This window comes from Drosophila mauritiana, chromosome 4 (assembly GCF_004382145.1).
Source record: "Drosophila mauritiana strain mau12 chromosome 4, ASM438214v1, whole genome shotgun sequence".
NCBI lineage: Eukaryota > Metazoa > Arthropoda > Insecta > Diptera > Drosophilidae > Drosophila > Drosophila mauritiana.
The window spans coordinates 136,832-160,627 of NC_046671.1; the positions used below are offsets into that span (position 1 = coordinate 136,832).

General features: G+C 32.8%; 2 protein-coding genes and 3 long non-coding RNA genes across 10 annotated transcripts; 2 read left to right on the plus strand and 3 right to left on the minus strand.

Moving 5' to 3' along the window:
- Positions 1-163: 163 nt before the first annotated feature.
- On the minus strand, positions 164-3,227 carry LOC117146284 (ADP-ribosylation factor-like protein 4A). Of its 3 annotated transcripts, none has more exons than XM_033312291.1 (5): positions 3,081-3,225; positions 2,910-3,029; positions 2,755-2,852; positions 2,596-2,698; positions 164-809 (listed from the first exon to the last, which is right to left on the minus strand). In XM_033312291.1, exons 1-5 carry the CDS (start codon positions 3,144-3,146, stop codon positions 273-275), a joined length of 924 nt encoding a protein of 307 aa, XP_033168182.1. In that variant the 5' UTR covers positions 3,147-3,225; the 3' UTR covers positions 164-272. The 3 variants fall into 3 exon arrangements, with proteins under 3 accessions (XP_033168182.1, XP_033168183.1, XP_033168184.1); XM_033312292.1 differs by having other exon boundaries at positions 2,910-3,013; positions 3,081-3,184; XM_033312293.1 differs by having other exon boundaries at positions 722-809; positions 2,596-2,654; positions 3,081-3,227.
- A 1,557-nt stretch (positions 3,228-4,784) lies between these two features.
- LOC117146286 lies at positions 4,785-6,548 on the minus strand. Its single transcript, XR_004459783.1, has 2 exons — positions 6,435-6,548; positions 4,785-5,660 (listed from the first exon to the last, which is right to left on the minus strand). It is a non-coding gene; the product is annotated as an uncharacterized LOC117146286 (long non-coding RNA).
- A 58-nt stretch (positions 6,549-6,606) lies between these two features.
- Positions 6,607-10,474, plus strand: LOC117146285. Of its 2 annotated transcripts, XR_004459781.1 has the most exons (3): positions 6,607-8,762; positions 8,886-10,306; positions 10,374-10,474. It is a non-coding gene; the product is annotated as an uncharacterized LOC117146285 (long non-coding RNA). The 2 variants fall into 2 exon arrangements; XR_004459782.1 differs by lacking the exon at positions 10,374-10,474 and having other exon boundaries at positions 6,615-8,762; positions 8,964-9,119.
- Positions 10,475-11,066: 592 nt separating this feature from the next.
- On the minus strand, positions 11,067-21,178 carry LOC117146283 (ATP-binding cassette sub-family D member). Of its 3 annotated transcripts, none has more exons than XM_033312288.1 (9): positions 21,084-21,178; positions 14,965-15,635; positions 14,812-14,910; positions 14,617-14,756; positions 14,384-14,556; positions 12,162-13,024; positions 12,011-12,100; positions 11,679-11,804; positions 11,519-11,618 (listed from the first exon to the last, which is right to left on the minus strand). In XM_033312288.1, the coding sequence occupies exons 2-9, from the start codon at positions 15,564-15,566 to the stop codon at positions 11,519-11,521; spliced, it is 2,193 nt and encodes a 730-aa protein (XP_033168179.1). In that variant the 5' UTR covers positions 15,567-15,635; positions 21,084-21,178. The 3 variants fall into 3 exon arrangements, with proteins under 3 accessions (XP_033168180.1, XP_033168179.1, XP_033168178.1); XM_033312287.1 differs by lacking the exon at positions 21,084-21,178 and adding an exon at positions 20,793-21,072; XM_033312289.1 differs by lacking the exon at positions 21,084-21,178 and having other exon boundaries at positions 11,067-11,618; positions 14,965-15,566.
- Positions 21,179-21,390: 212 nt separating this feature from the next.
- On the plus strand, positions 21,391-23,119 carry LOC117146287. The gene is made up of 2 exons (XR_004459784.1): positions 21,391-21,460; positions 22,244-23,119. It is a non-coding gene; the product is annotated as an uncharacterized LOC117146287 (long non-coding RNA).
- Positions 23,120-23,796: the final 677 nt, after the last annotated feature.

Here is a 23,796-nt window from a genome sequence, read left to right on the forward strand (position 1 = left end):
AAGGTTGTGGTAATAAAATAAAAGGTGTGCTTAATCGAATCAATTTGAACTAAACTTACACAAGACTTCAGGCTAGTCAACAATAATGAAAAATGTTTTATTTAATTATGTTAGCTTTAAACGCATTACCGTAGTGACCGACCAGTAAATTTAAAAAGTTTAGTTATATTCTAATAAAACGTCAATTATTTGTTTTTATTTATTTAATTGTGCTAAAATGAGTAATTTGAAAACACTGACATAGACTTCCAAACTGTGTTCGATTATTTATGCTACAGATTTTTTTTATGTGACTTATTAATTTTCCGGCGTTTTAAAATCATATCATATAGGGCGTCCAAACCTTCTTGGAGACCCTCCCCAGTTATAGCACAGGTTGGCTGTATATACCACCCCCTAAATTGCACAGAATTTGATGAAGACCTGTTCATTTTTTTGTTATGAAAACCATTTTTAACATCTTGTGGATTTTTTCGATCCAATACAGCAGAATTGTTGTGAGATTGCGGATATATGAAAGCTGTCAAGGCTCCTCCGCTTAACGTGGAATTGTGGCTTTTACTTTCAAGTGCAGGTTTTATGTGAATCATAGAAGAATGCAGATGACTCTCTTTTTTCTCTTCTAAAGATGTATCTGTAATACTTTGGTTTGAAACAATTAAATTAATTGTGGGAGAAGAGTCGGAGGGCATTGATATATTCGGCACCGGGTTGTAAAGTTCGTTCAGTCCTAAAAGTTTTTCCAGTTCCATTGCGCCACAAGCGTTGGGCAGATCTTGTTTATTTGCTAGTATCAGCACGGGAACACCCTTAAAAATAAACGAAAATTATCGGTTTAAATTTCACATTTAATCTTAATTAGATATTAATAACATAGTATACGTACATAGTCAAGAAAATCTTTAAAGCATCTAACAAACAAAAACTTCACGTGTTTATCTTAAAAACTACCACAAACTTATTTAACACGAATTATTGGCACCACCAAAGTTTTAATCGCATCCCTATGATTATTTTAACGGAACTTTTTCCCATTTGCTTTAGGTAACATTTCATTGCATTGCTATGTACATATTTATTGATTACAAACTTTAACAAAAAGACGTTTACAAAAAAAAGTGTTTAAATTTACATGTTAAAGAGAGGAAATCAACTGCCCTCCCTGCCCCACCCCCCCACCAAACTTTAACAAAAAGACGTTTACAAAAAAAAGTGTTTAAATTTACATGTTAAAGAGAGGAAATCAACTGCCCTCCCTGCCCCACCCTGGCGACGCCCTTGATAATTAATAAAAATGCGTTCCAAAGCGCTGTTAAAATAAGTGGAGTCACTCTGGAGTGGAGTGCCACTCTTAACAAGGATGTCCACCCGAAAACTATCCGCAGAACGATAAAAGAATTCGCATTTGGTGCACATGTATAAAAAAATCGACTTCTGTGCCTTGAGTTTGCAAAAAGGTATCAAAATCATACTGTTGACTTCTGGCTCAATGTAATTTTGAGTTGAAATATAACATACAGATGCGTTTATTAAAATATCAGTGCATGAGAAACTAAGAAATATAGAGGTATTTGTCCATGTCTCTGTTATTTAAAATATTATTGTAAAAGGGACTGTATAGATTGGAAAAAGAGAAAGTCCGTCTGTTTTTCAAGTTACCCTGACTATCTTTACATTATTGAGAAAATTCGCAACTTTTTTTCAAGTTTGGACATCGCCAAAACCCTCCTAAGCTGGCCAGCCTCCAAGTGGCGTAATATTCTCTAGACAGATGTGTTGAAAAGAATGCTTGCTAAAAATAAGCATGGTGGACCTAAAATCTTGGTATGTACATATAAACACTTGAGAAAGGCGTTGCCTATAAGCCAAAAAACACCATTAGGAGTTGTGGTTTAAGGCGTTTCGCTTCTGGGGGCGTCGGAAACCTGGAATTCATTTACGGCACTAGACCACAAAATGTACATTGACACCCTAAAGATAAATCTGAATCAGAGCGCAGATCGATTTGGAATTGTTTCGTCATTTTACTCTTATCATGACAATGACCCAAAGAACACGGCCACTTGTGGAATTGGAGCATAACTTAAGGGGAAATGAAATAGGCAACATTTCAGATTTGAAAGCGGCCCTTTGTAAGGAGTGGGTGGTATCCTATTTGCAAACTTTAGTTTCTTCCATGTCAAGACGACTTAATGAAGTCAACAAAATGAGGGGATGTCCCAGAAATATTAATTTTTTGTTATAACTAATTTAATACAGTACAAAATAATGAACTATGAGGTGTATCATGACTTTTGTGGTGCCTAATTCGTGTTTAGTACCTATTCCTATGAAAACCATATGGAAGTTTTTTTTTTTGTTTTTGTAATATTATTAAGCTCAAAATGTCCAACAGCACACCTCTAATTTTTGTTACGTTAATTGATTTGATTTGATGTCTAAATCGTGTGGTGTATTAAGACTTTAATGGCACACTAACATTTAGAGAATCTGATAAACTAACCTTACGCTATTTTTCTGATGTAATATACAATTGGAATCAGCGGTTTGTTCTTTAACGCACAGATAAATTACAAATTGTTCGTTATTTCTTACCTGGTTATCAGGACATTTAGCGGTGCGCATTAGTTCCATCTTAGCTTCTTCCATTCGTTCTGTGTCAACAGAATCAATAACAAACAAAATGCCATCAGTGCAACTAAAAGTGATTTAATAAACCTTTAACATCAATTTAAATAATTTGAAATATAATACCGTGTATAACTTCTCCAAAGTGGTCTTAATTTTTCCTGTCCTCCGACATCCCAAACCAAAAAATGAACTCCTTTTGCTTTGCCAAGTGTACATTGTACCTAATAATATGAATTTCGATTAAAAACCCAAAGAAACTGAATCTTTAAAACTCATACCTTTTCACAATTAAATCCAATAGTTGGCACTGTGTTTAAGTATTGATCAAACTTAAGTCTGTATAAAGCCGTTGTTTTTCCCGCAGAATCCAAACCTAACATAACTACATGTAGAGTTGCCTTAAAAAAAATAATTTGTTTGTATATCCTTGAAATTTGTTATCATATTACCTGTGATGGCAGTGCATCCAAAATATTTCCATTTTTTACCAAAGGTTTTACCATTGTAGCCCCCATACTTCAAAGAAATATTGTCGATTTCACATTACTTCTGCTGCATTTTATCTTCGTTTAATTCGATAACTCGATGTTACCGATTAAATAATGTGATGAAGCTTAAATTACACTTCGCTCACACTATGCTCCAATTATGGAGAGTAAAGTAATCTTGTATCATTTACGTGCCTATATCAAAAGCCCTCATGCACTAGATGAGCATACATTTCCAAAGAAGTTGTGTAGTTGAATATTTGTTATTTTTAGATAAATTTGAAGTGCTTCGCTGTTAATAAATAAAGCAAACATTTGGTTAAGAATATACATATTTTCTTTATCCAACATCTTAATTATCTTAAAAAATCTAATAAAGTCCCATAATCCAGATGTTATAGTAATCTGTACTATATTTGGTTAATTTCGAATACATCTGTTAATTAGGTGTATCGTCGATGTCTTATCGAAGGTGATTTGAAATTCGATTGTAATTGAATAGGCTGTTAAGGGAAACTAGGCATTACAAGATTTCTATCGTCATCGAACAAGCAAGGATCAATTGAAAATAGAGAGATCTATTTTCACATATGAACAACAGGACAACATGTTCTTTGTTTTTTAAGTTTTTGAATTGAATATGAAATGATTTAAAATTTCATAAATTTGTGTCAAAAAATGTATTATATACTTGAACCAAACATTAATAATATAAAAACCATTGACGCATTTAGAATATGTGAAAATATGTGGTGTCTTAAAAGTTCTGCCACGGCATTCAAATATTAGTTTGTATATATATAAATTTTTGATAAATTCTTATACCCCACATATCACATTAAAAAAGAAGCAACATGTAGGCATGTTCTTGAATGTAATTACCTTAAATAAGCTAGCCCAGAAAAAATAAATATTAAATACAGCATTTACATATCTTTTCTTATTATTTAGTAAAAAGGCTTGGAATATAAGTATCTTAAGGTAACTTATATTGGATATTTTGACCAATTTTATATATTGTAGGTATTTTGTCAGTTGGATGAACCTGGTCGGACAATCATGTAATTTTATTATACATATCACACAAATATAACGTATACATATATAACAAGAGATAATGCTATAGTCGAGTTCCCCGACTATCAGATACCCGTTACCCAGCTAGTGGGAATGCGAACACGAAATTTAATCATTTTTCTATGGTATCTATAATAGGGATATTAAGGAGTAAAATGAGTAAAAATTTTAAATAAATTATCAAGATTACATACATACTTTTCAAAGAATCTAGTATATCTTTTTACTCTACGGAGTAACAAGTAGAAACACTGTTACTTGCTATATAATTTTTTTGTAAATTAAATTTTTACCGTTAATCATAGATTAAATGTGTATACTTGATTCGATTAAAAATATAAAGTGGATGTATTCTTATTTAAAAACACTAGCCGAGTAGATTTGGTCATGTCGGTCTGTCGCTTGGTACACTCTAACTTCCATTCGTTATGTTAGTAAATGTCCAATCATAAATGTAACCCCGCTAGGTAGAGCGTGTAGAATTAGTCCATTTCTATCACGTTTTTTTACCTGAGTACCGAATATATGAGAGAAAAACTCGGCTTTAGTGTTCTCTCTTGTTTTTACCTCGTTGTTTTTAAATTATGCTTACCATGGCCATAATTCGTACATAATTAATATTACTTATTTATATTTTTATTTTTGGATATAGATTTTCTTGTTTTCTAACGAGCTAGCGAATTAATTAGAGCTATGGCAGCAGAGGCCTTCAGCTAATGTTTTATACCATATTTTACATCTAGATGGATAGAATAATCTTGTTAATGTTTCATTATATTTGGTATATAGGTATATGATAGACGATTTTAATGTATTTAAGGATATTTAATATGTTTGACGGTGTGGGAATTAAAAGGCGCTCTATTGGGTTGGTATTGTTAAAAATGTTGCTTCTATGGTTTCTAAGATGGATACAGGTGGACAACAGGTGTTCCAGGTTGTCTGTTGGGTTTGGTCGTGGAAGTGCATGTGTGTGTCCGAGTCTCTTAAGAAGATTTTGGTTGGATGTTTGAAACCAAGTTAATGTTTTTGTGATTTTTGTTAGGTATTTCTTGTAGTATTCGTTTTTTAAATATTTACGAATGTACATATGTCCTGTGTGTTAAGGTTTTCAATAGTTGTAAGTGGTTGGTTTGTTGCTTGGCAATCACCGAGTTGATTTCCTGGTATTCCAACAAGTCCTAATATCCAAAGGAGTTTAAATTTGGTATTGAATTTTTGTAGTATGTTGCGAGCGTAAGATGTGTAGTGATCGCTGTTGTTTAGATTTTTAATAGCTTCAAATGCGGAAAGTGAGTCTGAACATATGCAGAATTTTCCTCTTTTATTTTCGTGAGTTTCTACGGCCTCTATAATGGCTATAAGCTCTGCTCGGCTTTGCATTTTTCTATTATTCGGTCTTCTGATTGTGCCTTTTAGAGGATGTTTTCGGTTGGAGTTGTTCTGAAAGCACCAAGAGAGATCCTGAAGGATGTGTTGATCATCATTTAGTTTTCTTAGTGTTGATTTTGCAAAAAAACCATAGACAGTCGATAGATATAGATTTAATATTGCCACACTTTATCTTTGTGTGTTCAGATGAATATATATAAAAGTACACAGCTGTAAAAACTATTTTTCATAAACTATCGATGGCCTAGTTCCATTATCAAATGGTTTTGCAACAGATGTGATACTGAAAGTTTTTAATCGTTTGTACAATTGTTTTTGGCAGCACTTATTGTTATAATAAAAACAATAATAGTATTCGAATTATATTCGGAATATCATTTCGTGCTCCTTCTTACTTTTTCAATTATTGTTTTTATTTTGCAGAAACGAAAAATTATATGTACAAATTTTTGTTGTTAGGTTTGCCAATATTTGTGTCACAACTAGATGCTCAAAACTCAAATTTCAAAGAATGCATATTTGTAATGCATATATTGTAAAAATTGCATCAAAATTTATTAAATGTGTGAGGCAGATGAAGATATGCCAAACAAAATAGTTGTTATTTAGGATCTTTAGGTATTACTGATATCGACATGTTCTTCCAAATGTATATTTTATACTGTTCCGAGAATCGATTTCTGTTCTGATGCTGATAAAATATATAATAACTAGATAAAATGAATCCTGGAATAAACGATATCTTTCCTTCTTATTATTCTTAACGATCTAGGTTGCTTTATTGACACTTTTCGTTCTTCCATATTGGTATAACATAAGTGAAGGAAGCCTTAAATGTGTACTGACACGACATTTCGTAGGATAATTTTAAGAAGAACTTGTGTCGCTCCCTCTTTTTGCTTTTAAAAATAATTAAAGGGGGCCCACGTATTAAAATTTCCACCGTTCCACAATTGTTACTAAGCATGCGACGCTATCTTCACGCACTTAGCCACACATAACAAAATGTTGGTTGGAAAAGTTCGTGACATTACTAAGTTACTTTTCTATATGTAAATATAATCCGAAGCTACGAAACCTGCCTTTCTCAACTAATGAGTAGTGCATCTATTACTTTATCTATATATATTTTTTTCTAAACCATCGAAAACCGTCGTAAAATGTTATTGACTATATGGACGATTATTGACAAAACGTACATGTTTGTATGCACCAATAAAAAAGTACCGCTATTTTATTTTATAACAACGCTCAAAGCAGTCCATACTTCACACATACTACCTGTGCACGTAGATATGGCTATGTACATACTTTTACTGAAAACAATAAGCTTTAAGCTCTTGTGCAGTTCGGTCATAACATTAGATTTTTACTTGCCTGGCACTATCCTTCGGGGAAAACAGGTTATTCTAACGGTACAAATCGTCCATAAACATTGCCGTCAAGCAGTCATGCATAGTTTATTTTCCTGAAGCACAACGGAATCTTTCCAAAAAAATATGGTGCAAGTAGTAGTACGTTCATGTGTATTTTTATCAATCTTTAGGAAAACAATGATTCACGAAATCCAACTGTGTATTGTTCTTCTGTACACATACATACCTGGACATCTAATATACATATGTATGTATATAAAAAATGTCGTATGCTTATACTTTCAACGAATATGTTTTGTAAAATTTAAGCATCGCTGCAGTATTATTCAAAGTAAACATTGAAATGTCAACAAAGGGATTGAAATGTTATAAATTATATCCTCCATACGCTCGTAAGAGCGATAGCTGTCTTCAATCGTATGTCCTATAACATTTACATTTATGTACATATGTATATATGTATATCTCGACCGTTATATAGGTCGCTAACCATAGCAACTGCAATTTCATTAATTGTCGGCGAAATATATTACCCCGCATGCCTTCCAAATGGTAATTTGATTGTGTAAAAACGGTACTCATACCCGAAATTTTTCGGTACTTCATCTGCTCGATGTGGTTATACTGCCAGTAAAACATACGTTTTTTGCTGTTTTTATTATTATACATGTTGCTCGTAGAGTAAGAGGGTATACTAGATTCGTTGAAAAGTATGTAACAGCAGAAGGAAGCTTTTCCGTGTGTATAAAGTATATATATTCCTGATCAGGATCAATAGCAGAATGGCCTGCCTGTCCGTATGAAGGTCGAGATCTAAGAAACTATAAAAGCAAGAAGGTGGAGATTAAGTATACAGATTCCAGAGGCAAAGACGCAGCGCACGCCCACAAACCGCACAAAATTGCCTCGCCCACAAGGGCGTCGCCTGGTCAGCAGCCAGGGGGGCAATAAGTAGACTTCATCTTCCAACACTGGAAACTCTTAGTGAATGTACCTATCAAACAGCTTATGTATGGGAAGCAGGTCGATAGAATTTGAGGCAGATTGACTAAGAGAATAAGAACAGTACATAGTGTAGATAAACAACGGGAAGTTACGTGATAAGCAGCAAATTATGAAATTTCTTGAACATTCCTTTTAGGTCTAGGGGTGGAAGCTGACCCCCTTGCCCTACCCTGGTGACACCTTTGCATGCCCACACTTCTGAACCATTTTTCGAAATTTTTTCATAATTTTATTAGTCTTGTAAATTTTTATGGCACAAAACTGCCCCGCCCACATTTGTGAACCATGTTTTAAAATTTTTTCATCAATTTGTTAGTCTTGTAATTTTTATCCATTTGCTAAAAATCTTTTTGCAAAACACCTAAAACGGTCACGGCCGCACTTTTAATCAATTTATATTTTTTTTTCGTATTTATTACACAATATCTATCGATATCCCAGAAAAATGGTGAAATTTCGTGTTGGCATTCACGTGTCATGTGTACACATGTGTGAAATCAAAACAATATATATACATTTTTTTTACTGGCAGACCAAAGACAATAGAATAATTCTAGTGTCTTTGGCCAGACTCTATATTTTTGGTCGCCATAGTAAGAAAAGAAAGCAGAATTTCATGAAATGGTACTTACGAAACTCAAATGATGAAAAGGATAGAAACATGTAGAGTAGGACGATGCGTTGTTATTGGTTTTGTACGTTTCTATTCAGTTGCATTTTCAATTTTAAATCGTCAAGTTCGTCAGTGTGTTCTTAGAAATTTAGCGACGGCTTTGCGGTTTGTATCTTGCAAGTAAGTAGCACATAAATAATAATATTTAATTCGAATTTAATTATTCTTTTTTATGTTATGTTTCGTTTCTTTTCTATTTTTGTTTCTTTTTCTCCCTTATTTCATTTTAACAATATTAAACAGGTATGTATTTATTTATATATATATTTATATTTCCATCTTTGCATCTAATTATTATTTTTTTATGTTACTATTATTTAGTATTCCCAATACAGTTGTACAGCTTGTTGTCTTGCAGATGATGGTCTTTCGTCTATCAGGGTATACATAGATAAACATAATAAATCAACACAGCTACTGATACTGAAATTTATGGACTTATAATTAAGTAAAATAAAAAATGCAATATTTCTTAAACTGGGACTTTGTTATATACTTTGGGAACACTTTAGGTACATATGACAACCAGAACCCTTTCAGGGAATTCTTACAAAGGCATTTCAGGGAATGCACCCAAACGGATTTTAGGGAATTACGAAGCATTAGGTAAAGTTACCATATCCTTAATGTTGCAGTACTTCCACTCGAGAAAGAATTATTTTGAAAGGACTTCTTATACGTATACATTGACAACTGTATGTGTGTACACCCGTATGCTCATGCATTGTAAATTTGATCTAAAATTTTTGATCAATTGGCACCATGTAAAATATTCTTGTTTTGCATTTCCTTAACATGATAATAAAAGAATATAGCATAGAAATAGAAATAGCGGAATCTACCCTGCAGTACCGTCCACCGATGAGTCACCGCTCAAAAGCTATAAAGATCGCTTAATGACCGAACAATTTGTATGAAATCAGCGATGATTTTAACCTAGGCAGTCAGCTATGAAAAAATTCGCACAAACACAGCTGAAAGAGCGCAAAATTATCGTTTTTAATCCCCGTTTTTTAGGCGCTTTTTAAACGCATTCATCGGTGTATTCTTCGCTTTTTTACCGCTGTTTATTCAGTTAATCCCAACTCCTTCTGAAGTGATAAATTTGCTTTAATTTGGCTTATTATTTAAATAATTATACAAATAAATATAAAATACCAGAGTCTGGGGCGTCTTGTTGTTCTTTGGAGTTAGGCCCACATTCTTTTTGGAAGAATGGGTCCACATGTCCGTTAACTTTAAAGTAAAATATGTTATTTATAGCATGTACAAAAATGTATTACGAAAAATAATATATTCTGCGAGTAGTACGTGTTGTTGCTTGTAAAATGAATCCATTAATGGAATTGCCTGGATTAATGAATTAAATTCGAAAATACTTATCATTTTCTTAAACACTAGCACTCAATTAATATCGCGGTTGTTTCCCACAAAAATCTAGCATTTATTGTTATTTCCCTATTGCTCGTCCTCGTCCCTGTCCCTTTTACTTACAACATACACATATACGCTCGGCGACGGAGAGCAGTTGACAAGAAATAAAATAGAAATTAATTTATTTGAACTATCATCGCTTATTCATCGCATTGAATTTTTATGAGAGATCGCGCACGAGGGTCGGAAGAGCGTTGGCTCTGCAGCCGAAACAGTTGTGGAACTGCAGGGTATGTACATAATATCAAATAAAACATTTCATAAATACAGTCATTTATGGATTAATTTTCATTGCAGTATTCAGCCTTCGACGTTTGAAAAACCGTGCCTGAAGAAATCAATTTTTCAATAAACATTTCACATATTTGTATTTATTTTATAAATTTTAACTTTGTACTATGTGTTTTTATTATTTTAATGAAATATATTTTTTAGAATGGATTTTCTTTTTTTTAGAAATCTTATGTTTTAAATTACAAAAGTTATAATCTGAACTTTATTTAAATAATGATTAACTTAATTTTAATTCTGTAAATTGATTAAACATAAATATAAATATGTAAATGGTAGTTAATTAATTTAAATACTTCTTTCAAATAAAATAAAAAAATAAATACTTCTTTAGTCAAGGCATAAGTTTTTAAATATTTTAGTAGATCAAAATTAATATCGGCCCGAAAATCGTCTTCTAGCACAAATACGCACGCATACACAGTCGATTATTGACTTAACACTTACAAGCAAGTGCATTATATTTTTAGATTTTTACTCTCCCAATTTTATGGCCGTTATTATTACATTATTCTTATGTCTTTGGTTAGGTCAACTTCCATTTTGATTCGGTCATGGATTTATATTATATAGTCGAAAACGCAGGGTATGTTTTCAGGTCCTCACTATGCGGAACACTCTTGGCAGTGGTAGTCGTAACCAACGATAAGTTAATACATATGGGACCTGCCATGTATACCCGAATCATTATCATACTACTTTAACTCGTCTGACTTTAGCTAAAATTAAAACGCATCGACACTAGCAATTTTATTTAAGTGTACCTTTTATTTCAATTTACTGCAATTAAAAATAAAGTTGGAATACCTGGTCAAATATAAATAAAATATAAATTAAATATAAAAAAAATGCACAAAACATTTATTATACTCGTTCAAATTAAAGTTTTAAGGCTTTTTGATATTGCTCACACCTATGCATAAAAAATATTTTTAGTAATGTTTAAATAAATTTTGAACATAAAATATAAGCAGTTTAAATTATATATATATGATTTTAAAAGCCTGACGATTTGTGGAATTTGTATTTTTATGAAAGCTAATAAATCGGAAGACTGTATTCTATTACTGTTGTGTACACGAGCTTGATAAGTACTTTTATGTCAAATCTGCACGGGTATAAAAACTTCAGTTTCCCAAAACAAGTTTGTACTACGAAAGAAATTCTCCTTTTTGTTCTTCATCAGCATTCATTTTTCTAAACTGCCAGCTTCCTAGACCGTCAAACTCCAATATATGTGTGTGATATTTCCTAAAATGGTACGAATTTTAATAAGTTTAGTGAACCTTTTCTCCTATAGTGTCATCTTACCACAAAGTAGGCCTGTGTGTTATGGTTAACAAAGTAATTCCCATTCCTTTAGCAATTTCATAAATCGAGCTTTCAACATCTATAGATACAGCACTGGTGCATTCATCAAGAAGGGCGTAGCGCGGTCTAGCCGGAAGAATTAAGAGATATCTAGAGGTCATTATATCTTATAACCATTAATATTAACTTAATAATATTTTATTATATTTTAATATATTATTATATTTTAAGAGATATTAGTGGGCTTATTTAATGGTATTCAAAATAAAAGAGAAAGACTTGTAAGATATTGGTAGAAACGGGCTACTACAACGTTGTTATAAAATTCATACCTATGATAAAACAATCGGGCTATCGCCATACGTTGTTTTTCACCTCCGGATAATATATCTTTCCAATCACGAACAACGTCAAAGCTATCCCTGAAAATAAGAATGGAATTTTACATTACTTATTCCTTAAAATTAACTAAATATTATTTACCTTTGAGCGATGTGCTCAAGGCTGACCATTTTCAAAATGGATCTTAGCTCGTTTTCAGTTATATGCTTGCGTTTCATATCTTCCCTCGTGTCAGGGTAAATAATTTGATCACACAGGCTTCCGATTGACATATATGGACGTTGGGGAATGTAAAACATACATGGGACGTCTTTCACAGGCCTTGGTATTTGCAACTCCCCTGCGTATATAGGCCAAAGTCCACTTAGTATTCTAAACAAGCTCGATTTTCCGCATCCATTTGGCCCAGTTATTAACAAGTGCACACCAGGCTCTATGCACAATGTAAGTTTTGGTACAACTATATCACAATTGGGTGTCACCACTGGCACTGAACGAAGGTTTATTGACATATTTTTCGGATCATCTGAATAGATTATGCGACCCTTTGCTATTGGTTTTCCATTACGAAACTCAATAATACCGTTCGACTGATTGGATTCCATTACACTTGTCTTGCAATAAACTCCCAGAGCAGTTTCCTCAAAGACATCCATCATACCAGCCACCCTAAATGTGTAGCCAGCAAGCGACACGATTTCCTTGTAAGAAGACATTAATCGCTCAATCGCGTCTGCTGCGGAAATTAGTAAATTTCTAGCAGTGGTTAGATATTGCGTGCGTTCGCTAACTCGGGATTCCGATATGGCCGTGTTGGCAACGGTTCCAAGTCCTACGTCACTGCCCGTCAAAATTGGAAGTGATACCATAATCATTCCAGTACCCGACCAAACGTATTTCATAAAAAATTGTTCAAGCATTATAAACCAAAGTTTTTGGTTAAAAATTGTAGTCATTTGGTTTACCAGGCGGTTGTATGCATGCCTTAGCTGCTGCATTTCCACCTAAAAGATTAAAAAAATTATTAACATATGTATCATATGCTTGTGCATGTATATATACGCCACACAGAAAGTCCAACTTAAGTCTTTTGTTTCAAGGCTAAACTATAATAGCTAAAATAGCTAAATAGTTCACATCGAAACTTTTTAAAATATATTTATATATATTACTAGTAAAGAAGGTGTCACTTGTATATGGTTCACGTGCCAATCGATCCGACCATTGGACAATCCGTCTGTCTGTATGATCGCGGACATATCAGATCAGGTAGATGTTTCAGATTTAGTGAAGCCATTTGTTTCAGAACCATTTCACGACAATAAACCGCCCGGAACTGCCAATGCCATTACCGTAAAAAATAGTTTTTATACCCGTTACTCGTAGAGTAAATGGCTATACTAGAGTCGTTGAAAAGTATGTAACACGCAGAAGGAAGCGTTTCCGACTGTATTAAGTATATATATTCCTGATCAGGATCAATAGCCGAATCGATCTAGCCATCTGTCCGTATGAACGTCGAGATCTCAGGAACTATAAAAGCAAGAAGGTTGAGATTCAGCATCCAGATTCTAGAGACATAGACGCAGCGCAAGTTTGTTGACCCATGTTGTCACTCTAACGCCCACAAGCCGCACAATACTGACATGCCCACACTTTTGAAAAATGTGTTGATATTTTTTTTAAATTTTTATTAGTTTTGTAAATTTCTATCGATTTGCTAAAAAAAACTTTTTTCGCGTTCACACTAGCTGAGTAACGGGATTCTGATAGTCAGGGAACTCGAATATAGCATTCTCTCTTGTTTTTATTGTAATAATTGTATTGCTAATTTTGTACAAAATAATTTTTGTGCTAAAATGTACAAAATGAAAGTACCCACTTTTGATTATATTCCTTTGAGTTTAAATGTTTCGTTTTAATATTATTTATAATATAATATTTTTAATATTTCGTACAATACCTCTTCCATTTCCGGTACATAAGTTTAAAAATTAAATTACGCGCGCGTACCTAACTTCATTTACTATGATAATCCAAAATATTTATTAAACGCCTCTAGTGGCGTAATTAAAAATTTATTAACTTTATACGGTCGTTAACGCTTCCATCTGTTGCTGTTCTGCTTTCCTGATAAACCCTTTAAATGAATTAACATATTCCGTTATCAAGTATAGTTTATATGCAACTATATCAAAATCTGGCATAGGAAGGATATACGTTTTATTTAATGTGGGGGAGTCCATTACTTTTAGGTTAAAATTAATGTATGCACACTAATAGTTGGCAAATAAATATGTTGAATTATTGAAAAGATGAACATTTTAAACTTTGTTTCAGGGTCTAGAGAAATTTAAACTCACCTTATGGCCTCCGTAAAAAGCAATTTCTTCCGCGTTTGTTATTATGCGGGAGTGTATATGTCTTAAATACCCATATCTATTTGCCTCTTCCGATACCAGCTGTCCAAACTTCGGGGAAACAATTCTCAATATATGGGCTGTAAGGGCAATAACACCGATTGATAAGGCTGGTCCTAAATATCGGAATAAAGTAGTTAGATATGCATTTCAAATAAAAGAATAATTTAATTAACCAGTTATAATGTTAGCTTTCATTTTTCTAGAAGATCTCATTAGTGCCAAGCCGATAAGCATCAGATCGAAGCATGGTTTAGTCAGGCTACTATACAAATGAGCTACAGAATTTGCGAACACAGAAATATCTTCCGTAAGTCTATAAGAAAGATGACCTTATTAAATATTTTTTAACTTTTGAATCAATAACTTACCTATGATCCGCGTTTTCAATGCGTCCGTCCAAATTTGATACCCTGTAGTAATTTTGGTTTTTAAAATAGAGCCGATATGAGTGACGCACAAGCCGAGTTCTAAATGAAAAATGTAATCTTTATATTGTCTTAGTAGTCAAATTTTTTATTTACCGAAACGCCAGAGACAGTTTACTTTCGAGAAACCGTATCATAGAATTAACGAAAGTAGCAGGGATAGCAATTCCGAACCATTTGAGCAACACTAGGGCAAATTGCTTAATATCCTTTCGAACTATAAATTTAACAAGAGCTCCCTCCAATGCGGCAACATAAATACTAAGAAATGTTCGAGAAATCAAGCAAAAAGTATGAACGCTTAGTAATCCTGTTTCATAGCAGAACGCCTGAGGAATCATAATTTTGGCCAACATTTGCAAATGTTTTAAAAACTCCTTATTTATACCAGGCTCAACTAAATTATTTGTAGTTTTTTTTTTAAGCTGCTGTGCAACCAATAACTTTTCGGCCTCTGCAAGCTTGAAATCCTCTTCTGAGCTATCTCTTTTCGATGGTGATAGTTGGTCATTGGTTTTTCCTTTTTGGGTCCGTACACTACACGTAGTATTTACGTTTCTTACGTAAGGGATAGTAACTTTAATGGTAAGTGCTAGTATAGCACTAGTTACTAGAGCATAGCTAAAAGCGTGTTTTGTAAACCCATTATGTTCACATTTTTCTGCAATCCGGTCAACATATTTTGATAAAACACTCATTGTTGACAGTATAATGGTACTTTGACGTTTGGATTTATCGTTGAGCAAAACAGTTTATGGAAAATCGGACTGAAAATTATAAATAATATATTAAATTAAATAATTTTCAAACTTGTGGCGCAGTCTGCCATTTTTTTTTTTTGCATATGCACAGAAATTGAGAAGTAATGAGCGTATTTAGTAGAAGAATATGAGCTACAAATTAAACAAAGCAAAATAGGTTGCCATGATCTGGTTAAAAAAAATTATGAATACGTATAAAATATAATTAAGAGAAAGGTTTCAAACAAATGGTTAAAAATGGCACAGCCTAGATAGTAAAAAAAACCTAAGCCGTAATACCTCCCTCTAAATTTAAAACGAAAAAATAACTTCAATTATTTTACAGGCCGCAGAAATAAAGTCCGTATTCGACGCGCTCTTATATTAAACTAGTTAATCGCACCTTTAAAATAATTTTCTCATTGGAAACAAGTAGAAATTGATAAGTTCCCAAAACCATTGATAAGAACCACTATTTTTTGTCCCTATGGGTATCTAAACTAGTTTTCATAGCAAGACTTTAAGTTTATAATTCTTTTAAATATTTTAATTTAAAAAAAAATTACAACAAAAAAAAACATAAATTCTTATCCCCGTACATATTTTAAAACAGCAAGGCAAACTTTTAAATAAAAACTCAATGACACGTAAGACTTTTTAATCTAAATCGGTTTAAGCGGATTAGATTAGTAATACAGTTAAGCACAAGGCACCTTGTGACGACCCAAACGAATTGAGAATATAAATTAATTATTGACAGCAATAATTGACAAAGAAATGTAAATGTATATTTACCGCCTGTAGAGTACAGTAGCTAAACTGAATAACAGTTACTTGTGAAAGAAATAACAAGACTCAATTCTTTAGTAAAAAATTTTAAACATTACAAAATATATAATTGTCCAGGGAAGAAAAGAATATCATTACAAATAACTTTACTGTAACTATCTACGAAATTCATCCATTAATTATATATTGCGAATATATCGATAAATCCATTGAGAACGTTAAAAAAATTAACATTAAAAAAACTTACCCTCATAGAAGGGTACTGCCAAAGACACTAGAATAACAAGATGCGTAACGGCCATACATTCGTTTGGCACTATGCAGCCACTTTTTTGGTGAAGGCCAAATTTGCTCTCTTTCCGCTCGCTCACGTTGAGAGCGTAAGAAATATAAAAATAGAATTTGCTTGCTTGTGTGAGTAAAAACAAGAGACGAGAACGCGTATATGTGTGCGTACTTGTTCTAGAAGACGATTTTTGGGCCGAAATCAATTCTGATCGAAGAAACGAATTTACATATTTGGAGTTGTGTCCAATTTCGTAGCAATATGATGAAATAAAATAAAAATTCCCTGACTATTATAATAATTATTATAATAATAATTAAAGCAAATACAAAGGAAATTATTATAACTACTGTAATTTGAAACATAAATTTTCCAAAAAGAAGACATAACATTGAGAAATAAATATTTCATAAAAATAATAATTATTTTTTAATTTCATAAAAAAATAATAATTTTATTAATAAATAATAAAAATAATAATTTTATTAATAAATAATAAAAATAATAATATTTTATAATAATATTTCATAAAAAATAATAATACGTAGTAGAAAATAAAAATTAATAAAATAAATAAAAATATGAAAACAGTTCGTTGCAAAAGTCATATCGTCAGGCACGAAGTGCGGACACAAGCACTCAACAATCATTGCCTTATTAATATTTCTCACGCCGCAAGCTGAATACCCTAATGACAAGTATTCTAATATAAAGTCATTTTCGAAATTTATTTTGTGATGTACATAGATTCGTCTATTACTATTTCTAAGCTTTATTTAAATAATAATAACGTTGAGGCAATGCAAAACAAGAATTTTTCGCATGGTGCCAATTGATAAAAAATAATATAGATTTAAAGTCAACGAACTTCTAAGGTGAAGGGCATATTTTGTCAAATTTACAATACATGAGCATACGTGTGCACGCATACAGTTGTATGCTATCACTGTATGCGTAGAAAAGAGCTGTTTGCTGTAGCGCTCTCCGCTCTTTCTCTCTCGAACAAAAACTCAAGAGAGCCTGGAGCCACCTCTAGAGCCACGGCCAAAAAATCGCGTGCCAAAAATTTGTATGGCCGTTACGCATCTTGTTATTCTAGTGTCTTTGGTACTGCCTAAAAACGCTCACTGTTGACTAAAATTTGAGGTTATTTGATCTTGCCTAAAGGTTGCAGGATATACATACATGAATACCCCCCTACTTATACATACATGAAAAAAATACCCTATGAACTAAAATTATGGCTAGACCGAATGCGCTGTTGACTCAAGAAGGTAAGTCCCTTGGATGTTAGATATATTTTAGCGAGTTTGGTTCACGCAACTAAGAATATAATAAAAATTTGAGTTTATTAACACCTCCCATTTAAGATTTGCAAATGCAGGACGATGTTTCATCCACCCGTGCGTGTCAAAAAAAGAAACACACTTACAATAGTTCTTGTGTAAATTTAAATAAGAAGTCTAAGCAGAAAATTTAATTTCGAGCCGTACCCATTACCGACACAGATTCAGTTATATCATGTGATATGTGCAAGCAATTAAATGGAAATAACTAAGAATTCGAAAAAATTAAAATAATTGGTACAATTATATTTAAATAAACGGGATTTTGCAGATTTTCTTTTCAAAGTTATAAAAAGATTATTTAAATAAATTCTTATCGAAGGATAAAAGCAAATGAAAATACCTAAAAGCGGAAATAACTCTTCAAAAAGAAAGATAAGGGAATAAATTTGATAAAATGTCTTTGAATAAGTGAAACATGAAAATAAAGCACCTTTGATAACTTACTGATTAACTCATACCAACACTGCCAAAATAAAACACCTAAAGTACATAGAATAATGATAAGTTAGCGGAAGAGGACTTTGAAACTACGTTATCGTTTTATTGACTGTAAATAAGGGATCGTTCCATAACAATTCATACTCTTAAGACAATACCACTGCGAACGGCAGTCCACGTAGTGATAAGTATGCAACAGGCAGATGGAACCGTTTCCACACGTTTGAAATTGTTGGATATTTTTTCATAATTTTATTAGTTTTATAAATTTTTTTATCTATTTATCTATTTATTTGCCAAAAACGTCCAAGTCCACACTAATGCTATAAAACCTCCGAAAACTGCTACGCCCACACTTTTGAGAAATGATTTAATATTTTTTGGATTAACATTAATTTTTTCCCCAATTTCTACCGATATCCCTTAAAAATGTTGAAAATTGTCGGTCTCACTTGGACTAGATGATAGTCGGGGGAATAGTCGGAGTCGATAATAGCGTTCTCTCTTGTTTTGATTTTAAAAAAAAATATAACAATACAAAACCACATACACAAATACCTTTTTAGATATATATGCCATGGAAACAGGCAGTGAAATAGGGGGATATCAAAAACAATTCGCTAGTGAGTTATATGTATTTTCAGCATTACCTTTTCAGACTGTTTCGGACTGCGTTTTCGACTGTATAAGGTATATATATTCCTCATGATCAGGATCAATAGCCGAATCGATCTAGCCATGTCCGTCTGTCCGTCTCGATCTCAGGAACTATAAAAGCAAGAATGTTGAGATTCAGCATACAGATTCTATAGATAAACACGCAGCGCAAGTTAATTGAATCATGTTGCCTCACCCACTCTAACTTCCCAAAAACCGCCCAAAAGTGCGACGCCCAAATTTTTGAAAATTTTGTCATATTAGTCTTGCAAATTTTTATCGATTTTCAAAAAAACGTTTTGCCACGCCCACTCTAGCGCCCTAAAGCCCCAACGTCCCCAATATCTATCGATACCCCAGAAAAATGATTAAATTTCGCGACTTCCACAGATAAACTGTTGAATAGCAAACTTGTAGCATTGAAAAAAATATCGCAGAAATATTTTTCAGATTTAAAGAACCCCGGGGACAGTAACTTAGAAAAGAGACTATTCAGCTTGGCTTCTTATTAAATTCATCGAATCTATTTATACAGCCTATAAGTAGCGTACACGGGACAAAAGCGAGGGTTTTAGATTGGTAACCATACATCTCAATCTAAATTTTATTCGCCAAGTGTAACAATTCAACAAGAGGGAATGCTATAGTCGAGTATTTCGACTATCAGATACCCGTTACTCAGCTAATGTGAATGCGAAGGCTAAATATCATAATTTTTCTGGGACATTGATAGATATTATGGAATAAAATCAGAAAAAATTTGAAAATTGCTCAAAAGTGGGCGTGACCGGTTTGGCGGTTTAGGGCGTGGCAAAATGTTTTTTTGCCAAATCGATAGAAATTTACAAGACTAAAATGACAAAATTTTCAAAAATGTGGGCGTCGCACTTTTGGGCGGTTTTTGGGAAGTTAGAGTGGGTGTGGCAACATGATTCAATAAACTTGCGCTGCGTGTTTATCTATAGAATCTGTATGCTGAATCTCAACCTTCTTGCTTTTATAGTTCCTGAGATCGAGACGGACAGACGGACATGGCTAGATCGATTCGGCTTTGATCCTGATCAGGGATACGCTTTCTTCTGCTGTTACATTCTTTTCAACGAATCCAGTATACCCTCTTACTCTACGAGCAACATGTATAATAATAAAAACAGCAAAAAACGTATGTTTTACTGGCAGTATAACCACATCGAGCAGATGAAGTACCGAAAAATTTCGGGTATGAGTACCGTTTTTACACAATCAAATTACCATTTGGAAGGCATGCGGGGTAATATATTTCGCGGACAATTAATGAAATTGCAGTTACTATGGTTAGCGACCTATATAACGGTCGAGATATACATATATACATATGTACATAAATGTAAATGTTATAGGACATACGATTGAAGACAGCTATCGCTCTTACGAGCGTATGGAGGATATAATTTATAACATTTCAATCCCTTTGTTGACATTTCAATGTTTACTTTGAATAATACTGCAGCGATGCTTAAATTTTACAAAACATATTCGTTGAAAGTATAAGCATACGACATTTTTTATATACATACATATGTATATTAGATGTCCAGGTATGTATGTGTACAGAAGAACAATACACAGTTGGATTTCGTGAATCATTGTTTTCCTAAAGATTGATAAAAATACACATGAACGTACTACTACTTGCACCATATTTTTTTGGAAAGATTCCGTTGTGCTTCAGGAAAATAAACTATGCATGACTGCTTGACGGCAATGTTTATGGACGATTTGTACCGTTAGAATAACCTGTTTTCCCCGAAGGATAGTGCCAGGCAAGTAAAAATCTAATGTTATGACCGAACTGCACAAGAGCTTAAAGCTTATTGTTTTCAGTAAAAGTATGTACATAGCCATATCTACGTGCACAGGTAGTATGTGTGAAGTATGGACTGCTTTGAGCGTTGTTATAAAATAAAATAGCGGTACTTTTTTATCGGTGCATACAAACATGTACGTTTTGTCAATAATCGTCCATATAGTCAATAACATTTTACGACGGTTTTCGATGGTTTAGAAAAAAAAATATATAGATAAAGTAATAGATGCACTACTCATTAGTTGAGAAAGGCAGGTTTCGTAGCTTCGGATTATATTTACATATAGAAAAGTAACTTAGTAATGTCACGAACTTTTCCAACCAACATTTTGTTATGTGTGGCTAAGTGCGTGAAGATAGCGTCGCATGCTTAGTAACAATTGTGGAACGGTGGAAATTTTAAAACGTGGGCCCCCTTTAATTATTTTTAAAAGCAAAAAGAGGGAGCGACACAAGTTCTTCTTAAAATTATCCTACGAAATGTCGTGTCAGTACACATTTAAGGCTTCCTTCACTTATGTTATACCAATATGGAAGAACGAAAAGTGTCAATAAAGCAACCTAGATCGTTAAGAATAATAAGAAGGAAAGATATCGTTTATTCCAGGATTCAGTTTATCTAGTTATTATATATTTTATCAGCATCAGAACAGAAATCGATTCTCGGAACAGTATAAAATATACATTTGGAAGAACATGTCGATATCAGTAATACCTAAAGATCCTAAATAACAACTATTTTGTTGGGCATATCTTCATCTGCCTCACACATTTAATAAATTTTGATGCAATTTTTACAATATATATATATATATATATATATATTTGCATTCTTTGAAATTTGAGTTTTGAGCATCTAGTTGTGACACAAATATTGGCAAACCTAACAACAAAAATTTGTACATATAATTTTTCGTTTCTGCAAAATAAAAAAAATAATTGAAAAAGTAAGAAGGAGCACGAAATGATATTCCGAATATTATTCGAATACTATTATTGTTTTTATTATAACAATAAGTGCTGCCAAAAACAATTGTACAAACGATTAAAAACTTTCAGTATCACATCTGTTGCAAAACCATTTGATAATGGAACTAGGCCATCGATAGTTTATGAAAAATAGTTTTTACAGCTGTGTACTTTTATATATATTCATCTGAACACACAAAGATAAAGTGTGGCAATATTAAATCTATATCTATCGACTGTCTATGGTTTTTTTGCAAAATCAACACTAAGAAAACTAAATGATGATCAACACATCCTTCAGGATCTCTCTTGGTGCTTTCAGAACAACTCCAACCGAAAACATCCTCTAAAAGGCACAATCAGAAGACCGAATAATAGAAAAATGCAAAGCCGAGCAGAGCTTATAGCCATTATAGAGGCCGTAGAAACTCACGAAAATAAAAGAGGAAAATTCTGCATATGTTCAGACTCACTTTCCGCATTTGAAGCTATTAAAAATCTAAACAACAGCGATCACTACACATCTTACGCTCGCAACATACTACAAAAATTCAATACCAAATTTAAACTCCTTTGGATATTAGGACTTGTTGGAATACCAGGAAATCAACTCGGTGATTGCCAAGCAACAAACCAACCACTTACAACTATTGAAAACCTTAACACACAGGACATATGTACATTCGTAAATATTTAAAAAACGAATACTACAAGAAATACCTAACAAAAATCACAAAAACATTAACTTGGTTTCAAACATCCAACCAAAATCTTCTTAAGAGACTCGGACACACACATGCACTTCCACGACCAAACCCAACAGACAACCTGGAACACCTGTTGTCCACCTGTATCCATCTTAGAAACCATAGAAGCAACATTTTTAACAATACCAACCCAATAGAGCGCCTTTTAATTCCCACACCGTCAAACATATTAAATATCCTTAAATACATTAAAATCGTCTATCATATACCTATATACCAAATATAATGAAACATTAACAAGATTATTCTATCCATCTAGATGTAAAATATGGTATAAAACATTAGCTGAAGGCCTCTGCTGCCATAGCTCTAATTAATTCGCTAGCTCGTTAGAAAACAAGAAAATCTATATCCAAAAATAAAAATATAAATAAGTAATATTAATTATGTACGAATTATGGCCATGGTAAGCATAATTTAAAAACAACGAGGTAAAAACAAGAGAGAACACTAAAGCCGAGTTTTTCTCTCATATATTCGGTACTCAGGTAAAAAAACGTGATAGAAATGGACTAATTCTACACGCTCTACCTAGCGGGGTTACATTTATGATTGGACATTTACTAACATAACGAATGGAAGTTAGAGTGTACCAAGCGACAGACCGACATGACCAAATCTACTCGGCTAGTGTTTTTAAATAAGAATACATCCACTTTATATTTTTAATCGAATCAAGTATACACATTTAATCTATGATTAACGGTAAAAATTTAATTTACAAAAAAATTATATAGCAAGTAACAGTGTTTCTACTTGTTACTCCGTAGAGTAAAAAGATATACTAGATTCTTTGAAAAGTATGTATGTAATCTTGATAATTTATTTAAAATTTTTACTCATTTTACTCCTTAATATCCCTATTATAGATACCATAGAAAAATGATTAAATTTCGTGTTCGCATTCCCACTAGCTGGGTAACGGGTATCTGATAGTCGGGGAACTCGACTATAGCATTATCTCTTGTTATATATGTATACGTTATATTTGTGTGATATGTATAATAAAATTACATGATTGTCCGACCAGGTTCATCCAACTGACAAAATACCTACAATATATAAAATTGGTCAAAATATCCAATAT